The sequence below is a fragment of the Polyergus mexicanus genome, unplaced genomic scaffold (genome assembly GCF_030449975.1).
Source record: "Polyergus mexicanus isolate NDT 795.1 unplaced genomic scaffold, iyPolMexi1.0 SCAF_169, whole genome shotgun sequence".
NCBI lineage: Eukaryota > Metazoa > Arthropoda > Insecta > Hymenoptera > Formicidae > Polyergus > Polyergus mexicanus.
Window position 1 is genome coordinate 1 of NW_027223489.1, and position 27105 is coordinate 27105.

At 44.8% G+C, this 27105-nt stretch overlaps 3 protein-coding genes and 1 pseudogene across 3 annotated transcripts; 3 read left to right on the forward strand and 1 right to left on the reverse strand.

Annotated features, from left to right (window-relative positions):
• Positions 1–8490: 8490 nt before the first annotated feature.
• On the forward strand, positions 8491–10580 carry LOC138944354 (uncharacterized; the record flags this gene model as incomplete). The annotated part of the gene is made up of 3 exons (XM_070315258.1): positions 8491–8605; positions 8665–8828; positions 9696–10580. Coding segments are annotated over 3 exons (1164 nt in total), but the record flags the coding sequence as incomplete, so codon positions are not given.
• Positions 10581–13497: 2917 nt separating this feature from the next.
• LOC138944353 (uncharacterized) lies at positions 13498–14222 on the forward strand (annotated as a pseudogene).
• Positions 14223–20733: 6511 nt separating this feature from the next.
• Positions 20734–21636, reverse strand: LOC138944355 (tropomyosin-like). Its single transcript, XM_070315260.1, has one exon. The coding sequence runs from the start codon at positions 21634–21636 to the stop codon at positions 20734–20736; it is 903 nt and encodes a 300-aa protein (XP_070171361.1).
• Positions 21637–26001: 4365 nt separating this feature from the next.
• On the forward strand, positions 26002–27015 carry LOC138944356 (uncharacterized). Its single transcript, XM_070315261.1, has 2 exons — positions 26002–26496; positions 26731–27015. The coding sequence occupies exons 1-2, from the start codon at positions 26002–26004 to the stop codon at positions 27013–27015; spliced, it is 780 nt and encodes a 259-aa protein (XP_070171362.1).
• The last annotated feature ends 90 nt before the right edge of the window (positions 27016–27105 follow it).

Sequence of the window (27105 nt, forward strand, 5' to 3'; positions counted from 1 at the left end):
ACGCATCTCGACCACGTCCGCCTGCCACAGATCGTCGTATCCGCGTACTATGACACGTCTACGTGGAAAATTTTTTCTCGCTGGAGCATGCAATTCTTCCACGAGCAGCTGTTTTTCAGAGGTCTTTTGCGACATATTTGATCGAGGCATAATTTGCAATAATGAGATGATTCCTCCACATATATTCTTTATATATCTTTCTTCTCCTGCGCTGAATTAGATGTAGTCTGCGCGTGAGTTGCATACCGAAGCATTTTCTTCATCTCATCCATCATTATTTGCAGCGTTTGCACATTCGTCTCGAGCGTGACTATTTTTTTCTCAAGTTCTTCCTGTCTGTCTTCCAAAAGCTTGACACGTGTTTCCACGTACTGTTTGTTTGCTGCATCAGTATCATCTTCCGGTTGCGCTACGCGTCGTATCTTGCGCGACCTTGCGTCAAAGCCGGAGGCTGTCTGACACAGAGCGTTATCGCGCACGTAATTTCTTAGTAATCCATTCCATTGATAGTATGAGTTGCTGGGTGTTCCCAACGATAATCCAAATTTATTAATCGACATTTCGATACAAACAATAATAACAGACTGACTCGTTTCGCCGACGCATAGATTAATTTATAATAAGGCCAGCTTCGTAAAGTTCCTCGATAATTGATAATATTTCATTGTCGTGGGCATTGTTGCCGGCTTGACGCGAAGCTTCCAGCAATCGCAAGCGATCTACCAACTCGTTGGGATCATTCCAATGCACGTAATTGATCTTATTATCGTTTAACGTCATAGCGCGCGGTATGTTTATACCTCTTCCAGCTTTTTTTCCAGGCGCTATTATATTTTTAATAGAGATTAATGGTGCTATTATATTTTTATACTTGTATCCCTTGTTACTTAACACTGGATTACGCATATCATTGCCACGTCTATGTGCATTTGTCGCCAGTAATATATTTTTGTATTTAATTTTATCATCATCATTGTATACGTCACCGTCGGGTATTCTCTTGAAAATCAACTCATAGAGACCTGGTGTTCCCATGTATCTTATTCCACCGATAATTATATTGTCATCTTTATCCACATCAAAAATTTGATCACCAAGCATCATTCCTTCGTTGCAAAATTTAACACCGTAAACATAATCCATACTGTTATTTTTATCTTGACTCAAAATAGCTCCAACATATTTTTGCCCTAGTGGACCCAGATGTGTGCGCAATGTATTTTGACCCTCGGACGTTTGTAGCAGATGTTGAACCGATGTCACAAGCGTTTCAGGCGTGGTTTCGAAAACTTCTTCCACATACGGAGACGATCTTTCGTGCAATATTTGACTCGATTGTACATCTTTTATCGGAGTAGAAGTAATCACATTCGATAATTGTTTCATTCGCTTACGTTTCGATTGATTTGGAGTAGAAGTTATTAGCGAACCGTTCAATGATATATTTGACCTTGTTCGCTTTGTTCCAGACTCTTTTTTCAGATGCTTGTCTTCGAGCATACTCGATGGTTCGATTTTCGCTTCATTAGATTCCACATTGATTGTATTTTCGACAAGTTGTTTTAGAGGTTTGATAATTGGTTTAAAGCGCCTCTCCAATGCGACGTCTTCCTCCATTTGACCGGTTTTTAAAGAACGATATTTTTTGCGGATTGATTCACTCGTTTTTACAATCTCTCTCGCAATCTTCTCACGATCGTCACTGTCAATCGTCGTCGTCATGTTGCTCGATCGATGTATCGATAGCGACTAACCACTTTAGGGTATTGCAAAATCGTTAAATCCTTTTCGATATCTTCCATTAGTCTGTAAACTGTCTTTATCAATCACTACAAATCCATACTTGTGTTGCCAACATTTCTGACAGAATGCGCGAAAATCGCTGTAAGACATGTCAGTATTTACATGATCGTTGTATACATGTTTCAAGTTTGTACCATCTTGTTTAAATAAAATCAGTAAATTTGCATTGTCCCGTATAAGATGCTTGGGTATCTTGGCATACGTTTGACAAAGATAGAAACAGTCGACGCTCGAGTGTCGACTCATTGCAAAGTACTCTCTTATCGTATCTTGCTTATCGCACGCCACGTCGTCAAAGATAAAAATGGAATTCGGAAGCGCCTCGCTCGGTGGAATAACGTCACTATTATTAGAGAATGTAAAATAGCCAATTTCATCGATCGATAATAGCAAATTTTCCAAGTATCGATATTTCGGTTGTTGAAGCGATTTCGAATATACGTACACATTCTCGAAATGTACACCGTGTGGACTTTCTATCAAACTTATCAACACGTTAGTTTTACCGCAATTCGAAGGACCGCAAATGATACCGCGTATAGTAGTCGGCAGCATGTTTCCATGCTTGCGTATTTCTTTCTCGGACATTACTCGTGTTTTATCGTCAAAATTTATCACTTTGATTATCGTCGCTTGTCGCGCGAACCGCATGTCTGCTCTCGCAAATCTCAAATCAGATTTTGGAAAATGAGTCATCGGGGCCCTATTTATAGAGGCGCACCGAATCGAAACCGCTCAGTCTCAAAAATGTTTCTTCTTCTATCGGTTGACAGCGATATTCTCGAGCTTACCACCGAGCAGTTACAGATTATCTCCAAGATTGTTTTACTGCGAGACTTTGGTAGCTACGTGGAACAATTGTGGGACAGGCTTCCCAAACATATAAAAGCTGACTCAGAGGTTCAACAGTATCGTCGATGCACGCGACATTATAATTTGTCGTGGCAACAAACACATTTCGACGGTCCAACACCGTTAATAAAAAATTGTGACAAATGTCAGCAAAAATTATAAGAGGTAGCGGTTTGTTAAATCGTGCGATAAACGCACTTCCTATCGAATTACATATTCCAGGCTATCAGTTTTGCGGACCAGGAACTCATTTAGAAACACGATTGGCTAGAGGCGATCGAGGTATCAATCCATTGGATGCCGCGTGTCGCGAGCACGACATAGCTTATTCCCGAAGCAACGATCTTGGTCGACGACACGTTGCGAATAATATACTCGCTACGAAAGCGCGAACGCGTATTACCGCGAGAGATTCGACTCTTGGCGAAAGAGCAGCCGCTACAGCTGTTTGGGCGGCTATAAAGACAAAATTCGGTATGGGGCTGAAAACAAAAAAATCATCGATGAAGAAAAAGACTGCGAAAAAACGAATACTTCCTATAGCGAAGCGCGGTGGTATCTTACCAATTTTACCATTATTGGGAGTTCTCGGTTCGTTGGCTGGCGGAGCAGCAGGAATCGCGAAGGCGGTGAACGATAGCAAGGCGACGCAACGTCAGCTCGAAGAAATGCAGCGTCATAATCGCGCCATGGAAGGTCACGGACTTTATCTCGCTCCATACAAGCGTGGACGAGGGTTCTCAACAGCAGCCAAGAAAAAAAAAATGTCAAAATAAAAATGCCTGTCGGTGTAACAACCAATGTACAATTGGAACAGCTTGCAAGACGTATGCGTATACAATTTTTTAGAGGTGTTTTCATGCGCAATAATTTACCGATAAACGGTGTACGACGAAATGAGAGCGGTATCGTCAATTTGGATGAGGTCGATGGTTCCGGTACTCATTGGGTTGCGTATGCAAAGAGGGGAGATCGTGTAGTATATTTCGATAGTTTTGGAAATCTGCGACCACCCAAGGAATTAGTGCGATATTTTGGACAGAATGTTGCAAATATAGAATACAATCACACGGCCTATCAAAATTATAATCAAAGTATTTGTGGACAATTGTGTCTTGGATTTCTTCAAACGGTCGATGATCGATATAAATTTAAAGCCTGACAATTCACCATCGCAACTCAGTATTCGTTTGACAGTTTTCCAGCATGTCACTTACACTTACGTTGACCGGCAAGAGTAGCGCGCTTGCTGTAAGTTACTTTCCGGCTATAGATTTAGACGATGGCGATTACGAGCTTGGTTTAACGGACTTTGAAACGTATCATACGATATCGAACGTGAATTCTTGGAATAATAAATTTTATTTTGATAACGACGATAAGGAAATTACGATTCCTGAGGGATCGTACGAATTACACGCTATAAACGAATATCTCCGACATGCAATTTTACGACATCGACGCGTAGTTGATTCCAACGATATTGTTGATGACGAAGAACACGATGAATATCCAATAACGCTTCGCGCTAATCATAATACGCTAAAAAGTGAAATCAAATGTGTCTATAGAATAAATTTTAGTAAACCGGGCAACGTTGGATCGTTGTTGGGATTCTCGTCGAATCGTATATTACAGCCTCGGAAATGGCACGAATCGGATGTACCAATAAATATTATTAGCGTAAATATTATTCGTATAGAATGCAGCGTAACCACTGGCGCGTACAGCAATGACAAGCGCGTACACACGATACATGAATTTTCACCGAGCGTGCCGCCAGGATATAAAATATCGGAAACGCCAGCACAGATCATTTATCTACCGATCGTCGCACGGAGCATTACTGATTTAACGATACGCATTGTTGATCAAGAAGGACATTTGCTCGATTTTCGAGGAGAGGAAATTACCGTAAGATTGCATATACGGCGGCGGCAAAAATAAAGCCTTTGACAAATGAAATGCTTGTGTTGAACGGAAGCACGGAGCACGCGAGAGACAATATCTTTGCGAGGGACAATATTTTTGCTAGAAGGCGAGTGACTACTGTATCGGGTGACAATAATCAGATATCTGGTTACGCTAAAAAGAAGCTCAGCGCGTTGAATCGCGAGTTTTTAAAATCATTGGGATTCGTCGTACGAAATACATAACAATATGATTGACATCTTGAATATCGGAGATGAGCCGATCTTTGACGACCGTATCATCAAGATTGAGACTCATACGTACAATCCATACGCCAACACAACGCTTGGATATAGCGACGAGATACGGATACCGATACAACATCAAGATTTGTACACGTTACCATGTGAAAGTTTTCTATACGTCGAAGGAAAGTTGATGGTGCGTAAAGTAGCTGAAGAGGGAAGAGTGGTATTGGGAAACAATTGTGTCGCGTTTATGTTTGATGAACTTCGATATGAACTCGACGGTGTGGAGATTGACCGCAACAGAAACGTTGGAATAACTTCTACGATTAAAAACTATATCTCTCTAACAACCGAGAAAGGTAAAATCTTGGGGAATGCTGCGTGGAATATGTCACATAATGCTGTTGAATCTTACTTCAATTCTTGCGTGCCGCTAAACATACTATTGGGTTTTTGTGAAGATTATAAGCGAATTGTGATCAACGCTCATCACGAATTAATTCTGATACGTTCGCGCAACGATAACAATTGCATATTTGGACATGCTTCGGCTGAAGCTGATATCGAATTATTCAAGATACAATGGCGTATGCCACATGTAATATTGAGCGAGGTCAATAAACTATCCTTGCTGCGCGCGTTGGAAAGCGGGCGATACTTGAATATCAGTTTTCGCTCTTGGGATCTATACGAATTTCCTCTATTGCATAATACGACCAAGCATTCGTGGACCGTGAAAGCCGCCTCTCAGCTGGAGAAGCCGCGATACGTGATCTTTGCGCTGCAGACTGGTAGAAAAAATGCTGTGTCAAAAGATATTACTACATTCGACGACTGCAAATTGACCAACGTTAAACTCTATCTGAACTCGGAATTTTATCCCTACGATGATTTGAATTTAGATTTCGATAAAAATAGATTCGCCCTCTTGTTCGATATGTATTCTCGTTTTCGCAAATCTTATTACGGATGTGATAATGATGATGTGTTATTAAACATTTCAAAATTTCTACATTGCGGTCCTCTCGCGGTTATCGATTGCTCGCGACAAAACGAGTCTGTCAAAAATTCCACCGTGGACGTGAGATTAGAGTTTGAGTGCAAGGAGGATATACCGACAAATACTACCGCCTATTGTCTCATCTTGCACGATCGCGTTGTCGAATATTGCCCATTGACCAACGTAGTTCGTAAAATTACCTAAATCAGCAAATATCCCCTCCAATGTCAAAATATATAAAGATTGAGATTTTGACGATCGGCAACAGTCTTACATCGTTCTTGCAATTGTACGGTAATATTATCAGCATGATCGCGCCAACGTTTGTGGATCTGCAGGGATTCATTATCGGGAGAAACTTTGTCGTGAAGGAAGTAGCGATATTGAGAAATGGATCTGTTCTCTCTCATTACTTTTTTGCAAGTCCCGTACCATGGCGTGCGCTTACAAAATCTGAGAGATGCCAAGCTTCATGGTTAATCGGACATCACCATGGACTTCAATGGGAGGATGGAAACATTCCATACAGCTTCGCTAGGCGTTTAATTACGAGAGCTGTGATGGGCGCGACGGAAGAGGAAGATGGAGCATCTCCTATCGTGTACGTTAAAGGATGCGAAAAACGAGAATGGCTGGTCGATATACTTGACGATGATGCGAGAAACGACGTTATTATTGAGACCTTGGATGCGGACTATGAAGATATCACTTCGTTAAATAAGCTAGATGTTATTAATACTATGCGCTGTGAAAAACATTTGAAAAATTGCGCTTTACAAAATGTATTTAAAATATTCAATTGGTGGACGAATCATCATAAAGATTCGCCCAAACATTATTTAGAATAAACTATTGTTAAAATATATTTTATTCTCTCTTATTCTTCCCTTTTCCTCTTTCATATCCCAGTATGCGAGTATTAAATTTCAGTACGTGACGTTAGATAGCAGCGTCAGCCACCTTATCAGGCTATGAATGTTACATTTCAGTACATGCACATAGACTTTAAATATTTGAATGGTGTATAAATAATTGTTTTGTCGTTCGTTAGCCGTTCAATAGTTGTTCAAAACCGTTCGATAGTCGTTCAAAGCCGTTAAAAGCCGTTCAATAGTCGTTTAAACCGCTCGATAGTCGTTCAAAAGCCGTTCGATAGCTGTTCGATAGCCGTTCAAAAGCTGTTCGATAGTCGTTCAAAGCCGTTCGATAGTCGTTCAAAGCTGTTCAATAGCCGTTCAAAAGCTGTTCAAAGCTGTTCGATAGCCGTTCAATAGCCGTTCATAGCCATTCGATTGCCGTTCGATAGTGGTTTACATATTATAATAATATATTATTCATATTTAAAAGACTTTAGATATTTGCTCGTGGAAACATGCTAACATTTGTTTTGTTATCAAGAGCTGAGAGTAAGCGTGCGGACGCTATCTCTCTTTCAAGTGCATGCGGACGCTCTCTCTCTCGCACCGCCTCGCGTATGCTCTCTCTCTCGCACCGCCTCGCGCTATTCTTCTCCCACGCCCATAGAATATCATTAGCGCTATCCTTCTCTTACACATTGCGGACGCCTCGCGCTATCTCTGTCACACCTACTCGCGGCATCGTACCTTCGCGTTCCCTCTTCCCCGCGGCCCCCGCGCCTACCGTTCCGCCGCGGTCCCCTCCCCCTCTCCGCGGATCCCGCGCCTACCGTTCCGCCGCGGTCCCCCTCCCCCTCTCCGCGGACCCCGCGCCTACCGTTCCGCCGCGGTCCCCCTCCCCCTCTCCGCGGACCCCGCGCCAACCATTCCGCCGCGGTCCCTCTCCCCCTCACCGCGGACCCCGCGCCTACCGTTCCGCCGCGGTCACCCTCCCTCTCTCCGCGGACCCCGCGCCATGGTTCCCCTTCCCCTCTCCGCGGACCCCGCGCCAACCGTTCCGCCGCGGTCCCCCTCCCCCTCTCCGCGGACCCCGCGCCAACCGTTCCGCCGCGGTCCCCCTCCCCCTCTCCGCGGATCTCGCGCCTACCGTTCCGCCGCGGTCACTCCCGCGTGACGTCATTCCCACCCCATGACGTCAACCCCCCGTGATGTCATACCCCCGTGACGTCATACTCACTCCTCCCGTGACATCACCCCCCCCTGACGTCATTCCCACCCCGTGACGTCACCCCCCCCCGTGACGTCCCCCCTCCCCGTGACGTCATGCCCCTCCGCCCCGATTTCCCCTCACCCCTCACCCCCCCTCAGAGGACCATGGCTTAGAACCGGCCTAGATACACTACTGACCGTCTTTTTTTGTGCTCGCGCCTCACACGGTATCTCGTACTGCCGAGAAATCTCAAATTGCTTACCTCGAGCAGAGTTCACGGAACTGGGTGCAGTGTCTGTATCCCGCTTCTGATAAAGCTGTGGGCCTGTCAGGATAGCCCATGTATAGGATGAGATGATATAATTCGAATTAAACAGATAAATAGACGAGGGAGGCGAATGTTTTTATTGCAAACGATTTACTTGCGAGGATGTTGTCGCCTATTGCCCGTGTCGTATCTGTTATTGCCGATATCGCTGGATTCTCGCTCCGAGGTTCTTCTTATTGTTCTTGCGACGAGGAATCTTTTTGATCTCTCTGGGACTCCGAATGCTCCGAGCAGACGCGCGATCAGAATATCTGCGGGCAATTGACTCTTCGATTTTTCAGAAAGCTCGATTGGAGGAATCGCCGACTATAATATCGGCCATCATTCATCGATCGAGCGCAGTTCGATCGCTCTCGCCGACCATGTCGCTGACTCTCACTTTTTCCGGACGAAGCAGTATTCTCGCGGCGAGTTATTTGCCGCCTCTGGATTTAAACGACGATGATTATGATTAGGTTTAACCAATTTCAAAACTTATAACACGATACCGAATGCAAATTCCACGAATAATAAATTTTATTTCGACGATAACGATGAGGTTATCACAATTCCGGTGGGATATTACGAATTAAGTGCTATAAGCGCGTATCTGAGAGCAGCGATTCGTCACAAACGACGAGTAAGAGAGGAGAAACGAGAGCGCGAAAATGAAATATCGGAAACGAACGATGACGATTATATATATAACGTTGGCGACGACCGCGACGACTATTTCGAAAACGATGAAAATGGTGATAAGGACGAAAGTTCCATAACGCTTCGCGGTAATGATAATACTATGAGAAGCGAAATTAAGTGCGCGCATCGAGTGAATTTCACAAAACCCGATAACATCGGTTCGCTACTGGATTTCTCATCTCGTGTGTTACAGCCGAATAAATAGTACGCGTCCGATAAACCGATAAATATTATGGCTATTAATCTCATTCGAGTAGAGTGCAACATTACGACAGGAGCGTATCACAACGACAAATCCGCGCATACTATACACGAATTCGCGCCTAACGTTCCACCCGGATATACAATAGTAAAGTGTCGGAGATTCCGACGCAGATCATTTATCTTCCGATCATTACCGATATAAACGTGCGTGTTGTGGATCAAAACGGAAAATTGATCGATTTTCGCGGCGAGAAGATCACGATTCGTATGCACGTGCGGCGAAAACGATAGAGAGGCGCGCGATGCTCGTAGTGAACAGATTGAACGCGAAAAATGCGCCCATCGTCCCGTCATCCCTAGACGCGAAAAAGAAAAGGAAGAAGGAAAGAAGATTGACCGTCGCTAACGCGGCTTTTTTGCGCTCTTTAGGTTTTGTCGTGCCAAGGACAGTTTTTCCGTAAAACGAAATGTGTGACATTTTAAGCATCGGCGGGGAGCCGATCTTTGACGATCGCATCGTTAAGATCGAGACACACACGTACAATCACATCCTTACACCAATACGTTTCGAAATATCGACGAGATACGAATTCCTATACAATAGCAGGATCTGTACACGTTACCGTGCGACAGTTTTCTCTATATCGAGGATAGACTCGAATCGAAAGAGTCGTCGAGCACGCAAGGGCAAGTCGCGCCGGTAACGAGGCTGGTGAATAATTGCGCAGCGTTTATGTTCGAGGAGATTCGCTACGAGCTCGACGGTGTAGAGATCGATCGAAGCAGAAATATGGGGGTAATGAGCTCGATCAAGGATTACGCGTCGCTAACGGTCGAGAGAGGCAAGATATTAAAGAATGCCGGATGGGACTTATCGGTGGTAACTCAATCGTCGATCCATGATTTTAACTTTTGTGTACCTCTCAACGTGCTATTAGGTTTTTGTGAGGATTACAAGCGCGTTATGATTAACGCGCGACATGAACTTATTTTAATACGAGCACGCAACGATAACAATTGTATTATATCGGTTGAAACGCAAGAATCTAAAGTTGTTTTGTTAAAAATACAGTGGCGAATGTCTCATATAGTGTTAAATGATATTAGAAAATTAAGATTATTGCGCACGTTGGATAGCGGACGATACCTGAGCATCGCTTTTCGCTCATGGGATCTTTACGAGTTTCCGCTTCTACAGATCACGGCCCAACACTCGTGGGCTGTTAAAGCGGTGACGCAACACGAGAAACCGCGATACGTTATCTTCGCGCTACAGTCCGGAAAGAAGAACGTTCTGTCCGAGGACAGAAATCGTCTATTCGACGATTGCAAACTGAATAATGTCAAGCTGTATCTTAATTCCGATTTTTATCCTTACAATATGAATCTAGATTTCGATAAACACAAAGTCGCCGTGTTATACGATATGTATTCAAAGTTTCGAAAAACGTACTACGGATGCGACAATGATGAAGCGCTTTTAAATTAGAATAAATTTTTAATCCACGGCCCGCTCGTAGTCATCGACTGTTCTCGACAGAACGAGTCGATCAAGAGCGCCATTGTGGACGTTCGCGTAGAGTCCCACTGCAAGGAGAACGTCCCCTCTAATACCACAGCCTATTGTCTTATCATTCACGATCGAGTTGTAGAGTATAATCTCTTCACCAACGTTGTGCGCAGAATCATATAGGCGCGATAATATTCGAAAAAATATAGATAGAATAATCTAGCAGCGAACACTTCGAGTATCGCTAACGATGGCGATGGACGCGCCGATCTTCGTCGATCTTCAAGGTTTCGTAGGTAACGAAAGATTCGTCGCGAAAGAAGTAGCCGTATTAAAAAATGGCGTGGAATAGACGCATCACATTTTTCGCTCACCGATGTCTTGGGATTTGCTAACGAAAGCTGAAAAATCACGAGCATGTTGGTTGATGTCTAATCATCATCAATTAAAGTGGAATGATGGACACGTGAATTACGGGTCGATGAGAAGACTTCGAGACGCCGTGTGTCGACATTCTAGTCTCGACTCAATAGGGCAGATCTACATTAAAAGTCACGAGAAGAAGAAATGGCTGCTCGAAATTTTAGGAAGCGTCGTCGATGATCGCGACATAACCGTCTCCGTCGAGTCCATCGACGCCGATTACGAGGACATCGAATGTCTAGGGACTCTAAACGCTTCGCGAACCTATCGCTGCGGATATCACGCGAAAAATTGTGCGTTGGAGAACACTTGCAAACTGCACGATTGGTGGTTTGAGCGACGCGACCATTTGCGCGATATGTGTGATTAATTCTATATTATATAATCTATAAATTTAATTATAATTTATAAATTTAATTATAATTTATAAATTTAATTATAATTTATAAATTTAATTATAATTTATAAATTTAATTATAATTTATAAATTTAATTATAATTTATAAATTTAATTATAATTTATAAATTTAATTATAATTTATAAATTTAATTATAATTTATAAATTTAATTATAATTTATAAATTTAATTATAATTTATAAATTTAATTATAATTTATAAATTTAATTATATTTTAGACTTTATATAATGTATCAAATTAATTATATTATCTATAAATTTAATTATATATTTTAAATCTTATATATTTTATATATTTTAAACTTTATATAATGTATCGAGTCAATTATATAAATTTAATAAATGAGTAGATATGTAAGGCCGGTTCTGGCTGAGTTTTGTGTGAGTGTGAGAGAGAGGGTACCGTTGAGGAGGAAGAGAGAGAGATTGTTTCGGAGCAGTTTGTAGGCGCCCGAGGGATGGAGATCGAAGGGGGTGTATGGGGGGGGTAAGTAGGGTGAGAAGGGAAGCGCGGCCGGGGGAGCGGTGGGTACGAGTCGCCGAGAGCGCACGAGAGATGGCGCTCGGGGGGGTGGCGGTTCCTCCCGATTCGACCTTGACGCGACTCGTTCTTTAGGGGCGCGCGCCGCTTCTAGCGCGCGATTCTTTAGGGGCGCGCGCCGCTTCTAGCGCGCGATCCGCTGTCGCGATTCTTTAGGGACGCGCGCGACGCTTCTAGCGCGCGATTCGCGAGCGGACGGCGGGCGCCCGGCGTCGAGGGGGCGGGGGATCGTCGGTGGGCGGTCGAGCGGATGGAGGGGCGTCCCTCGTCGCTCTCCTCTTCTCGAGGCGCGCGTTAGCGGCGATACGAGCGCGCTTGTCGCTTTAGCGAGATGGCGAGTTTTTCTCCATTTTCCGACGACGTCGCGCGTCCGGTGGCTAGACGCTTCCGAGAGCGAGTATCCGGCTCGGTTAATCGGGGGCGCGTCCTCGCTATTTTTCCCCGTTATAAAAGGACGCCGCGACGGTCTCGAGGTATTAGTACGTTCGAGAATATTTCGCGGCGCGATGAAGCGCGCGCCGAGCGCTTTAACGAGATTAGCCGGAAGAGCGGTGAATGTTCAAATCGGAAGTATCGAGGATATACGGAATTTGGAGATACCGAATTGTTTGAAGAAGGAACTACGCGAACGTTATATAGAGGATCGTTTATACTGTATAGAAGAGATCGGCTTCGCGGAAGAGTTCGTGCGAGAGGCGAGCGAGACGCGATTCGACGAGCCTTTCGCGAATGTCGGAGCCGATGGCTATTTGCTTTATCGCAATTGGAAACGGCGATACGGAATTCCGAAATTTTCGTGGGAGGTGAATCACGTCGTGCATTGTTTTTTTAAGTTCGGTTGTCGATTCGAGAACGGAAATTATTTCGAGGAGGATCAGAGATATTGCGCGTATTGCGCGCGTAGCTCGAGTTTCGCGAAAAGCGTATCGACGCACGTGACGAAAACCGTGTATAGCGAGATGATGCCCGCTTGCGATCTCGTCGACGAGGTTTTCGACGTGTCGAATAATTGGTGCGCCGGCTGCGAGACGAGAGCTTTGTTCTATATCGAGAATTACGACGAGAAAGAGACGTGGTTTATCTGTAAAAAATCTTGGCATTCGTTAGACGACGAGTGACGAATCGAGAAACGATGGAGGCGCGCGATCTTCTCGATAGCGCGCGGGACGTCGCGACGGAGGACGCGTATCGCGCATGGGCGCGACGGTGCGACCAGTGTCCCGAGTCTCTGCGGGAGAGGTGTCGAGGCGAGCGCCGGGGGAGATCGACCGGAGCGATCAATTCTCTTATCGCTCGAATCGTTCGATTGACGGGCGCGAGAGACGATCTGCGTCGACGTTTCGAACGCGTGGGAGGCGGTGTAAAGAGACGCGAGGGATTCTCGTGATCCGAGATCTAGACGGCTTTCTCTAGACGCGTTTTAACCGGCGCAGTTATTAATTTCGATTATATCGAACCTCGGCGATTTCTCGAGGACGCTAGAGATACCGAGCTCGATCAAATACGCGATGTTATGGATAGATATAACAGTGTTAAAGTCAATACCGCGTTCATCGGCGAGTTCGTCTCAGTCGACAAGATCGGTGTTAAGACTATCGTCACGAAGAATTATCCGCTTCTACCTCTGTCCGACTTGCGAGAGTGGTACGAGAAGCGAGTGGTCGACGCTACTCTAGCCTCGTTGGAGGAATTTCAGGAGCGCGATAGCGGATGGGCGTTATCGCGAATATTCAATTTAACGGTGAATGTGAACAGATACAATCCTATGCGCGCGGGGTGCCACGTTAAATTACCGCGAGAGATCGTGTTGAAGAGAGCGGTAATAAACGTGCGATCTAATGACAATGCGTGTTTCGCATGGGCGGTGGTCGCCGCTCTATATCCAGCCGAAAAAGCGCGGGTCGGGAATCTTCGTACCCGCATTACACGACAGTGCTGAATCTGGAGGGCGTTAAGTTTCCTATGAGTTTGAACAGAATTACTAGATTTGAGCGTATTAACGACATATCTATCAATGTGTACACCGTTCGAGATAAAAAGGAGGGAAAAGGCGATTGCCGCGTCGTTCCTCTGCGTCTCACTGACGATAAAAAGGACAGACACATTAATCTGCTGTATTTTGACGATACTACGCGACGAGATAACGCGACGCATTTCGCGTGGATCAAGAATCTGTCGCGACTCGTCGGCTCGCAACTGAGCGGTAGGCAAAATAAATCGCATATATGCGATCGGTGAGTACGAATTAAAAGAATCGTCGCGCGATGTTGATAATGCGCGCGATTTAAGAATGTGCGTTATGTCGCAGATGCATGCACTATTTTCGAACGAACGATAAGTTATCGGCTCACTGCGGAAGGATGAACGAGTGCGCTATAGTCCTTCCTATCAAAGACGACAAATGGTTAGAGTTTCGCAACTATAGTAGAAAGGAGCGACTTCCATTCGTGATGTACGCCGATCTCGAATGCGTACTGAAGAAGAAAGAGGAGAGGAGAACGTTGAACACATCTATCGTTCAGCATCACGAAGTTTATAGCGCCGGATATTACGCGCCATGCGCGCTCGATGGCGTTAGCTCGACCTACAGAGCTTATCGCGGCGAGGATTGGATATTGTGGTTCGTTAAAGAACTGCACGATCTAACGCTTCGTGCAAAGACTATTCTCGATACCGATGCTCCTATGACGGATCTTATACCGGACGAGTGGGAGAGATTCGTAAACGCGACGCGCTGCAGCGTATGCGAGAAACCGTTCGAATCGGGAGACGCTCGCGTGCGCGATCACTGTCATCTGACCGGACGGTACAGAGGTCCGGCGCATTCAAATTGTAATTTAAATTATAAGATACTTACGTAATTCCCGTATTCTTTCACAATTTATCGGGCTACGACGCGCATTTTATCATTAAAGATGTAGCTAACGCTTTTCCCGGCAGCGTGGAAGTATTGCCGATAACGAAAGAAACGTACATCTCTTTCACGAAGAACATCGAGGATGCGTGGGACGAGGGATGGTTCGGGAGACGCTTGAAATTGCGTTTCGTGGATTCTTTCAAATTTCTAAGCGCGAGTCTCGAGAAATTGGTGTCGTATCTAGACAAGAGCGAGTTGAAGATCGCGCGTTCGGAATTTTCCGATCTTAGCGACGCCGATTTCGAGCTTCTCGCGCGAAAGGGCGTATTTCCGTACGAGTATGTCGACGACGTAGATAAATTGCTGGAGACTCGTTTACCGCCGCGCGAGGCTTTTCACAGTTCGCTAACTAGTAACGCGATATCCGAGAGCAATTACTCGCGCGCGATAAGAGTCTGGGAGCGGTTTCGCGTCGAGACGTTGGGCGATTATAGCGATTTGTATTTAAAGACCGACGTTCTTCTATTGGCCGATGTCTTCGAAAATTTTTGCGAGCGTGTATGAGGAGTTATAATTTAGATCCCACGTACTATTACACGTTACCGGGATACACGTGGGACGCTATGTTAAAGTATACGGGTGTGCGATTCGAATTGTTAACCGACATCGATATGGTGATGTTCGTGGAACGCGGAATACGCGGCGGGCTAAGTCAATGATCCAATAGATACGCGCGCGCTAATAACAAGTATTTACAGTCGTACGATCCTTCGGAACCATCGTCGTATCTCATGTACTTCGATATAAATAATTTGTATGGATGGGCGATGTGTCAATCGTTGCCTTACGAAAATTTTCGATGGGTCGATGACGTTACGAGCGTTGACTTAATGTCCGTGACTCGCCTATCGGTTATATTCTAGAGGTCGACCTTGCATATCCGTCCGACCTTCACGATTCTCACGCTGACTTGCCATTTTGCCCGACGCGCGATAAGCCGCCCGGAAAACGAGACGAGAAGCTTCTCGCCACACTGTACGATAAGAGCCGTTACGTAATATATTATCGCAATTTGCAGCAATGCGTTCGACACGGATTACGCATTACGAAAATACACAGAATATTGCGATTCCCGCAATCTTCATGGCTGCGCGAATACATCGAACTGAATACACGATTACCAATTATAACGCGAAAAACGAGTTTGAGAAAAATCTATACAAATTAATGAATAATGCCGTGTTTGGCAAAACTATGGAGAACGTCCGCAATCATTCGAATGTTCGACTCGTGACTCGATGGGACGGGCGATACGGCGCGGAGGCGATGATCGCGAAGCCGAATTTTCACAGTAGAAGCGTTTTCGCGGAGGATCTCGTAGCTGTAGAATTGCGTAAACTCGAGGTTAAGTTCAATAAACCGATTTATGTAGGTGTGTGCATTCTCGACATATCTAAGATTCGTTTATACGAATTTCACTACGAGTACATGCTACCATTGTATCGAGATTAGTGTAGAATAATGTACACCGATACGGATAGTCTCATTTATCGCGTCGAGTGCGAGGACATGTACGAAAATATGAAGCGCGATATCGACAAATTCGATACGAGCGATTACGCAACGGGCAATGCGTATGGAATGCCTCTCGCTAATAAGAAAATACCCGGTGCGATGAACGATGAGAACTCTGGCGCGATTATGACCGAATTTATCGGACTCAGAGCGAAGATGTACTCGCTGCGAGCCGGTAAAAGCGATACAAAAAGAATCAAGGGTGTTAAGAGCGGCGTTGTCGCGAGAACGATAACGTTTGACGATTACGCGCGCTGTCTTCGACAGGGGATCGAGATGAAGCGCGAGCAGTTTTGTATAAGATCCGAGTTACACGAGATGTATACAGTATCGGAGTTGAAGATCGCGCTCAGTCCGCACGATGACAAACGATACACGATATCGGGAACTACGGATACGTTACCGTGGGGACATTATAAAATACCGCTGTAAGGAGCGAAAAAATACTATACGTTTCTTAAAACATTTAAACTTTAGTTAGTAGTTTATTGTGTAATAAACCGCTTTCGCGAGGCGGTCGTGGATAACTCGGTCGGGATCCGGGGCTCGTGAAAGGGTATCGAGAGACGAACGATAGATGCGTTAGGTAAAATATAATTTATTGCGTGTAAGTATGTGTGTATACAGAGTGAATGTGTGTATAACTGTTGTGTGTGTCGGTGTGTGTGCGCTTGTATGTGAGTGAAATGATAAGCGAGCGAGTGCGTGGGCGAACGTGTAATGTTTCGTATGGTTTACAAGGTGTATGGTCGAGGCGATCGCGCTGCGTCCGAATTACAATGCACGGAGTGTGTTGCGAAACGCGCTTTCCGCGAGTCGATACGATTATCGATTACGGATCTGGATTTCGGCAGAGGCCGCTAACTACCGGGCGGTAATTTCGGTCGGGCCGGTGGGCGGTCCTTAGACGTGTCGGTATCGATCTGATTGCGTCGATCGATGTCGCGGCCAGGTTAGATCCTCCCCCTCGAGCGGGACTTAGCGCGCCGTATTAATGGCGAGTCCGATCGCGATAATGGGGGTCGCGGAATTACTGCGAGTTCGCGGATATCGCGGTATTGTTTCGTCGGGATGATTTTCCCGTAGAATGCAGGAGTGCAACGGCCGACGGGAACACCCGTCAATGGCAGGGAACTCCCTACCACTGGATGATCGCCGTTGCACGTAGGTGGACGGATGCGTGTGAGGTGTCGAGAACTCCCGACGGAGGCTGAGTACGCCCAACCTCGTGTTCCTCGGTTGCAGAGATTTTTAAAGGATCGCTCTTAGAGATGCCGCAAACTCTCGGCGGAGGCTGGGTACTCCCAACCCCGTTTTCTCTCTCTGTGAGCGTGTTTTCAGGATCGTTCTGGGTTCCAGGCGTCGTACTGACTCTGGCGGTTGCGGAAGATCTGGTCTCGATATGGAAAATGTGCCCTTATTTATACTGCTTTCTCCGGCGGGTGCGCGTGCGTAATATGCCTGATTGTTTTAAGGCATATTGTTTAAAGTCGAACCGCCGCGCGCGACTCGGGCGGTTTCGGGAACGGTCGGTACGGTTACCCGAGCGCGGCGACGATTCCCGGTAAACAACGCGTCTTGACGGCGGTTATAAATACGAACGCTCTTCTCTATATCTTAAAAATGGGCGCTCGACGCCTCCGCATTATGCCCGACCGGTGTTTGTCGGGCGGCGGACTTCCGGCGGATCGACGGCCGAGTAACGGTGGAGGGATGCAGCGTTACAATTGTTGGTATAAACATATTTTATAAATAATATATTAACATTGTATTTTCGATATAATTCGCGGTTGCGTCGAAAATAATAGTTCGAGAAGAACTTCTAACTGAAATACATATTTTTAACTCAAAAGAAAAAATTATGTCGAAAAGACGCGTTTCTAAATTTCATATCAAAGTATACAAGTTTTACATTACAGGCTTGTGTTCTTTGATTTGAAATTTCAAGACTCGAAATATTCGTGAACCGTTGATTAATATTCTACGAATTATCGTGAAGAGATGTGTTTCTAAATTTCATATCAAAGTATATAAATTTTACATCACAGGTTTGTATTCTTTAATTTGAAATTTCGAGATTTAAAACATCGATGGACGTTCTACGAATCGTTTCGAAGAACACGCGTTTTGCGCGAATAATATAATTTAAATATAATTTATTGTAATAGATTTTAATAAAATAATAAAAATAAATCGGTTTTATTTATAATAGATTTTAATAAAAAATCGTGGAAATGTTCGATCAGTCTTATATATAATAGATTTTGTTAAAATCTATTATAAATAGGACTGATCAGACATTTTCACGATCTTTCTATTATGCTCTCGGAAGAGTTTTATATAGAATAATGTGAAAAAAATGTTAATGCGAGTTTTAGTGTTATCATAGTGACGTAATAGAGAATGTATACAAAGCGCGAGAAAAAGTACGTATAAAGTTTGAAAGAGAGAACGCAGGATACGGCGGCCGCGTAGCGGTGCGAGAGAGAACTTGTATAGAACGCGAAAAAAATTCGTATATAACGTCAAAAAGACGAACTCGCGCGTGTTTTTGCGATGTAAAAGTCGTGGAAACCACCATTCTGTCTAAGTCTCGGCTAATCTCGACTCGATTTGGCAAATTCGCGTTCTCCCTCATTGGCATAGAACATATATCATGCTACATGCGAGCGAGAGAGAACGCGAGAATTTGCCATAAATCGAGGCGAGATTAGCCGCGAATTAGACAGATCGATGATTTCCATGACTCTTTATTATATTCTTGAAAGTGTTATATATAGAGCAACGCGAGAATAAAGCTACCGCGAGATACGACGTTCGCTTAACAATGCGATGAAGAATGTATATAAAATGTAAGAAAGAGTCCGCATAAAGCGCAAAAGAGAGAACGCAGGATGTGGCGGCCGCGTAGCGGCGCGAGAAAGAATTTATGTGGAGCGCAAGAGAGAACTCGTACAAAATTACAAGCTATTCATAAAAAATAAATATATATTAATTAATCGGAATAATCGATTAAATGATTAACCGATTTAAAGATTAATAGAATAATGGTAATCACTCTAACCGATTACCCATTAACCGATTTTAATCAGTAAATTCGTTTTTAACCGGTTAAACGGTTAATCGAATTAATCGGTTTTCACAAGCCTTAATTTTAATTGTATTGTGTTATTATTTTTTTCTTTGTTTTATAATTATACGATTATTTTAGTTTTAACATGTCTACAATTTTTTCTAAGATTTTTTTGTTTTTGGTAACACGAGGTTTAATATTTAATATTGTATCAGAAATTAAACTAATAAAAATAATTAAAATGTCATTAATTGTATTTTATGTATAATATGTATAATATGTATAATATGTAGTTTTATTTAATAAAAATACATTTTTATCATAATACAGCTGTTTTATTTATCCAAGAATTGTGCGATTCGTCCATTCCTAACCATTTCACGTAAATCTTGTCACCCTTTCGACGCAGCATCTTTTCTACGAGATACACGTCGGGATCGCCAACGCGCAGCAACTCGTGGTCGTAGAATCCTCCAGCGATCGGCTCGCCGCGCGAATCCTTTAACAGATACGTTACGGGATTAGTCCGTTGTATCTTAGTTATTCGAAAAATCTCTGTAGTCCAGTTGGGTGTGAAGCCTTTTTCGAAAATCGTCTTAAATTTACTGACGCGTACCGGATTGGCTACTTTGAATTTCGCCGGAGCCGCGATTTTTATATTGCTGTATACAGTATTTAAAAGTTTATCGGCAATTTTTGGAGTTACGTCGACAGGTCTCATACTTATAGTGCGATGTTTTCGCGTGTTATATTCCTCGACGAGTCGTGGTAACTCGTCGATCCACTTGTACGTTCCGTTTAGTGTGAAGTACTTCCATATAGAATTTTTGAGCGTACGATTGAATCGTTCGACTATCGACGCTTTCATCACCGAATATGTCGAATAATGATTTACTCCGCGCTTCTTCGCGAAATTTCGCATATCGGCATTGTAAAATTCTTTTCCTTTATCGGTCTGCAGATTTTTCGGACACCTCTTAGAGTCTCGCATTATTTTAGATAACGCTCGAGTAATCTCATTCGCGCTTTTGCTCTTAAGCGGTACAGCCCATGCGTATTTGCTTAATACGTCGATAATGGTGAGTATGTAGTTGTAGCCTTTGTTGAGTCTCGCGCGTAAGGACGCATCTCGACCACATCCGCTTGCCATAGGTCGTCGTACCCGCGCACCGCAACGCGACGACGCGGGAAGTTTCTTCTCGCGGGCGCGTGCAATTTTTCGACTAGTCTTCGTTTTTTGACGCTCATAATTCTCTTCTCTTTCTCTCGAGAATAACGTTGGATTGAATCTCTCTTTCGAGCGGCTCGCCGCTCCCGCTAATCTCTCTTTCGAGCGGATCGTCGCTCCCGCTAATTTTTCTTTCGAGCGGCACGCCGCTCCCGTTAATCTTTCTTTCGAGCGGTTCGCCGCTTCCGCTAATCTTTGCCAGTTCTCTCACTCTTCCCGATAGCTCGTCCGCGTCTCTCTTCAATCGTGACGTTGAATTTTCCAATTCTCGTATCTTCGTCTCGGATTTCACCGCGGAATTCGCCGCGATACGCGATTTTTGACTTAGTTCCCGTATTGCTTTACCTTGATTGAACATTACTTTACGATCGTTCGCGTTTCTCGTCGAGGACTCCGCCGCGTTGAGCGATATAGTTTTTTTTGCGACTTCGATTTGATCGCTTAAACCTTTGATTCGTTTATCTAAAACATCGATCCGTTTATCTAGAGCGTTAGCGCTCGTTTCTATTCTCGAAATAGAATTTTCCACAGCGTCTATTCGTTTACTCAGAACGTCATCGCGCGTTTTTATCTCGGAAACGAAACTCTCCGCGACGTCTATTCGTTTACCTAAAGCGCTATCGAGCTGAGCGAGTCTCGTGAACAGTAGAATGACGCCCTGCCCCGCCTCGTTCGCGTCTTTTCTCAATTGCGATGTGATTCCCTCGACGTAGCTTTTGCTTGTCGCATCGGCGTCCTCCTCAGGTTGAGCCAAGCGTTTTATCTTACGCTCTCTCGCGTCGTACTCGATGGAAGAGCTTAGACACAGCGCGTTATCGCGCACGTAATTTCGCAGAGACTCGATAGCCGGACGTAGTCTTCCGGTTCTCGCGTCGTAGCCTCGATTTTTTAGAGGCGAGCCAAATTTGCTCACAGACATCGCGAATTCCGCGTACGACTGCGACGGTCATCCACGCGACAGTTCGATTTATACGATCGCTCCTGTTTCGCGAAGCTCCTCAATTATCGATAGAATCTTGTTTTCGTGAGCGTTGTTGCCGGTTCGACGCGAAGCGTCTAACAATCGCAGACGATACACTAATTCGTTCGGATCGTCTCAATGGACGTAATCGATTTTATTGTTCGTGACACGCATAGTTGACGATACGCGACCCGCGCCCGTTTTTTTCGCGCCGCTGCTGTGAATAAGCGGAGCGATAATGAATTTGTATTTGTATCCTTTATTTCCTAAGACAGATTTTTTAGCGTCATGATCACGTCATGAGCGTTCGTTATTAACAATATACTTCTGTATGTTAATTTATCTTTTTCTGTATATATGAGACTATTAGGAATTTTCATAAAAATTAATTCGTACAAACCGGGAGTACCGACATATTTAATCTCATCTATAAATATGGAATCATTCGCGTCTACGTCAAATCGCTTATCGCCGAGCATCGCACTTTTCTCGCCGATGTAAACTCCGTAAACGTGATCAATCTCGTTCGGCGCTTCTCCGCCGAGAAGAGTCCCCATATATTTTCGCCCTAATGGTCCTAGTCGACCGTGCGATATTTCGCGATCTTGAGAAATTCGCGAAATTTGTCTAACGGGTATTTCGAGCATCGAGGGCGATTCGAAACTCTCGGATTCGAACGTTTCATATTCTTCGGTTTCGTTTCGCGCGAATGGATCTCTTTCGACGGAAGACTCGTTTAATGGAGTAGAAACGGCGTTCAATCGTCGTCGAGCGCGTATTCGTTTCGCTTTAGGTTTTTTCCAAACGGGAGTTAGTGCTTCGTCCTTCCATTTTTCCTCGACGCTCGTCGAGGGTGAAACGTCGATCGCGTCTTGTTTTATCGTTTCGCGCTTAATTTCGTTTCGCTCTATCTCGTCTCGCTCGGCGCGATCAGCGATGCGCCGCAGCGGTTCGACGATTGGTTTGAAACGACTCTCTATCGCGATCTCGCTTTCCATTTTTCCGGTCTTCAATGCTCTGTGTTTTTTACGAATCGATGCGCGCGTTTTAGCTATCTCTTTTGCTGTCTTTTCGCGTTCACCGATATCCGTCGAGGCCATTGCAACTTCTTCTAACTCGCGAGAGAGCGATCGACGCGTTCGACGTATTCGCGACAACTGATCGCTCTACGGTACAATGAAGTCGTTAAATCCTCGTCTGTATCTACCAGCGCGAAGCGCGCTATCTTTGTCGATCACTAAGAAACCATATTTATATCGCCAACACGCGCGACATAGCGCGTGAAAATTCTCGTACGACATATCCGTGTTCACGTGATCGTTGTATGCGTGACGTAAATTAGTACCATCCTGTTTAAAGAGAATTAACAGATTAGCGTTATCTCGAATCAAATGTTTCGGTATTTTAGCATACGTTTGGCACAGATAGAAGCAATCGACGTTCGAATGTCGACCCATAGCGAAATATTCCCTGATAGTATTTTGTTTGTCGCACGCTACATCGTCGAACACGAATATCGAATTCGGGAGAGCTTCGCTGGGTGAAATAACGTCAAAATTATTAGAAAATGTGAAATAACCTATATCTTCCATCGGTGTTAATAAATTTTCTAAATATTGATATTTAGGCTGCTGCAACGACTTCGAGTAAACATAAACGTTCTCGAAGCGTACGCCATGCGGACTCTCCAACAAACTTATTAATACGTTTGTTTTGCCGCAACTAGAAGGCCCGCAAATGACGCAGCGAATAGCGCTCGGTAATAGACGACCGTGTCTACGCGTTTCTTTCGACGGTCGCGTTTTATTGTCGAGATTCGTCACCTTTATCGCAATCGGTTGCCGCACGAGGCACATTCTTCTTGCTGCGCGCGTGCGCGGTACACTCGCGTGAGGCAGGGCGAGACCTTTTTATTTATATACGAATAGATCGCCATCAATCGCGCAGTAGCGAATTGCGCGCGGTCAATCGAGATGTTTATTTTACTAATAGATAGCGACGATATTCTCGATTTCATCACCGATCAATTGCGGTATATTCCGAAAATAATTTTACTAAAGCATTTCAGTCGCTACGTAGAACGATTGTGGGAGAAATTGCCTGAATATATAAGAGTGGCTCCGGAGGTGCGGCGCTACCGTCGATGTCTAGAACATTATAATCGCCCTTGGCAACGAACACACATCGACGGTCCGGCGCCGCTTGTTAAAGATTGCGGCGAATGCAATTCGCGAAACAGCAGTACGGTGTGAGTCATGGCGCTGGCTTGTTGAATAGAGCGATAAACGCGCTCCCTTTCGAACTACATATACCTGGATATCAATTTTGCGGGCCGGGTACTCGTCTTGCGAAACGACTCGCGCGAGGCGATCGAGGCGTCAATCCTCTGGACGCGGTCTGCCGCGAGCACGATATCGCGTACTCGCGGAGCGGCGAGCTCGCTGATCGACACGTCGCCGACCATGCGCTCGCCAAAAGAGCGCGCGAACGCGTCGCGACTAAAGACTCGACTCTCGGCGAGAGAGCCGCCGCGGCGGCTGTATGGATGGCTATGAAATCGAAGACAAAACTTGGAATGGGTACAACGAAAATCAAGAGAAAAAAGAACAAAAGGAGAATAATCGCTACGAGAAAAAGAACGCTTCCGATAGCGAAACGCCGCGGCTTTTTACCCCTGCTACCGTTATTGGGAGCTTTCGGTTCTTTGGCCGGGGGAGCGGCGGGAATCGCGAAAGCGGTGAACGATCGCAAAGCAGCGCGACGACAGCTAGAGGAGTTACAGCGCCACGATCGCGCGATGGAAGGTCGCGGTTTATATCTCGCGCCGTACAAACGCGGGAGTGGCGTGTCCTCAACAAGAAGAAGAGCTAAAAAAAAACTTCGCGTAAACAGACGCTAGAGATCCTCCCATCCGTCGGAGCAACGACGAACGAACAATTAAATCGCGCGGCGATATTCTCGCGCGTACCTCACTTTAGAGGTGTGTTTATGAGCAACGCGCTTCCGTCGCAAGCGCGCCGCGATGAGAGCGGCATTGTGAATTTAGACGACGCATCCGGACCGGGTACTTATTGGGTGGCGTACGCGAAAAAAGGGGACGACGCAATTTACTACAACGGTTTCGGCGATCTTCGTCCTCCGCGCGAACTCGCGCGTTATCTCGGGCGCGACGCGAACATTCGATACAATCGTCGCTCCGAGCAGACGCGCGATCAGAATATTTGCGGACAATTGAGTCTTCGATTTCTCCGAAAAGTCGATTGGAGGAATCGTCGACTATAATATCAACCGTTATTCGTCGATCGAACGCAGTTCGATCGCTCTCGCCGATCATGTCGCTGACTCTCACTTTTTCCGGACGAAGCAGTATTCTCGCGGCGAGTTATTTTCCGCCTCTCGATTTAAACGACGACGATTACGAATTAGGTTTAACCAATTTTGAAACTTATAATACGATACCGAATATAAATTCCACGAATAATAAATTTTACTTCGATAATAATGACGAGATTATCGCGATTCCAGTAGGATCTTACGAATTAAGCGCTATAAACGCATATCTAAGAGCGGCGATTCGTCATAAACGACGAGCGAGAGAGGAGGAACGAGAACGCGAAAATGAAAAACCGGAAACGAACGATGACGATTACATATACGATGTTGATGACGATTATTTCGAAGACAATGAGAATGGCGATAAAAGTGAAAATTCTATAACGCTTCGCGGTAACGATAACACTATGAGAAGCGAAATTAAATGCGCATATCGAGTAAATTTCACAAAACCCGATAATATCGGTTCGCTCCTGGGTTTCTCGTCTCGTGTATTACAACCGAATAAATGGTATGCATCCGATAAACCAATAAATATTATGGCCATTAACCTTATTCGAGTAGAGTGCAACGTCACAACAGGAGCGTATCATAACGACAAATCCGCGCATACTATACACGAATTCGCGCCTAACGTTCCACCCGGATATAAAGTGTCGGAGATTCCAACGCAGATCATTTACCTTCCGATCATCGCACGGACCATTACCGATATAAACGTGCGTGTTGTGGACCAAAACGGAAAATTGATCGATTTTCGCGGCGAAGAAATTACGATTCGTCTACACGTGCGACGAAAACGGTAGAGAAGCGCGCGATGCTCGTAGTGAACGGATCGAACGCGAGAAACGCACCTATTATCGCTGTCGCGTCACCTCTAAACGCGGAAAAGAGAAGAAAAAAGGGAGGAAGACTAACCGCCGATAACGAGACTTTTCTGCGCTCTTTGGGTTTTGTCGTGCCAAGGACCGCTTTTTCGTAAAAAGCGGAATGTGCGACATTCTAAGTATTAGTGGGGAGCCGATCTTCGACGATCGCATCGTCAAGATCGAAACTCACACGTACAACCCTTACGCCAATACTACGTTCGGAAATAGCGATGAGATACGAATTCCTATACAACAACAAGATTTGTATACGTTACCTTGCGACAGTTTTCTCTACGTTGAGGGCAGACTCGAGTCGAAGGAAGCATCGAGCGCGCAAGGGGAAATCACATCGGTAACAAGATTAGTAAACAATTGCGCGGCGTTTATGTTCGAAGAAATTCGCTACGAGCTCGATGGTGTGGAGATCGATCGAAACAGAAACGTTGAAATAACGAGCACGATTAAGAATTACGCGTCGCTGACGGTCGAGAGAAGCAAAATATTAAAAAACGCTGGATGGGACTTATTAGCGACAACTCATTCGTCGATCGGCGATTTTAATTTTTGCGTACCTCTTAACGTGCTATTAGGTTTTTGCGAAGATTACAAGCGCGTTGTGATCAACGCGCGACACGAGCTTATTTTAATACGAGCGCGCAACAATAACAATTGCGTTATATCGCGCGAAACGCAAGAACCTAAAATCGTTTTGTTAAAAATACAATGGCGAATGCCTCATATAGTATTGAATGATGTTAATAAATTAATATTATTGCGCACGTTAGATAGTGGATGATACTTGAGCGTCGCTTTTCGCTCATGAGATCTCTACGCGTTTCCGCTTCTACAGAGCACGACCAAACACTCGTGGGCCGTCAAAGCGGCGACACAACTCGAGGAACCGCGATACGTTATTTTCGCGCTACAATCTGGAAAGAAGAACGTTCTGTCCGAGGAGCCTTCTTTATTCGACGATTGTAAACTAACTAATGTCAAACTGTATCTTAATTCCGATTTTTATCCTTACGATGACATGAATCTAGATTTCGATAAACATAAAGTCGCCGTGTTATACGATATGTATTCGAAATTTCGAAAAACGTACTACGGATGCGAAAACGACGAAACGCTCTGAAATCTAAATAAATTTTTAACTCACGGCCCACTCGTAGTCATCGACTGTTCTCGACAGAACGAGTCGATTAAAAGCGCCACTGTGGACGTT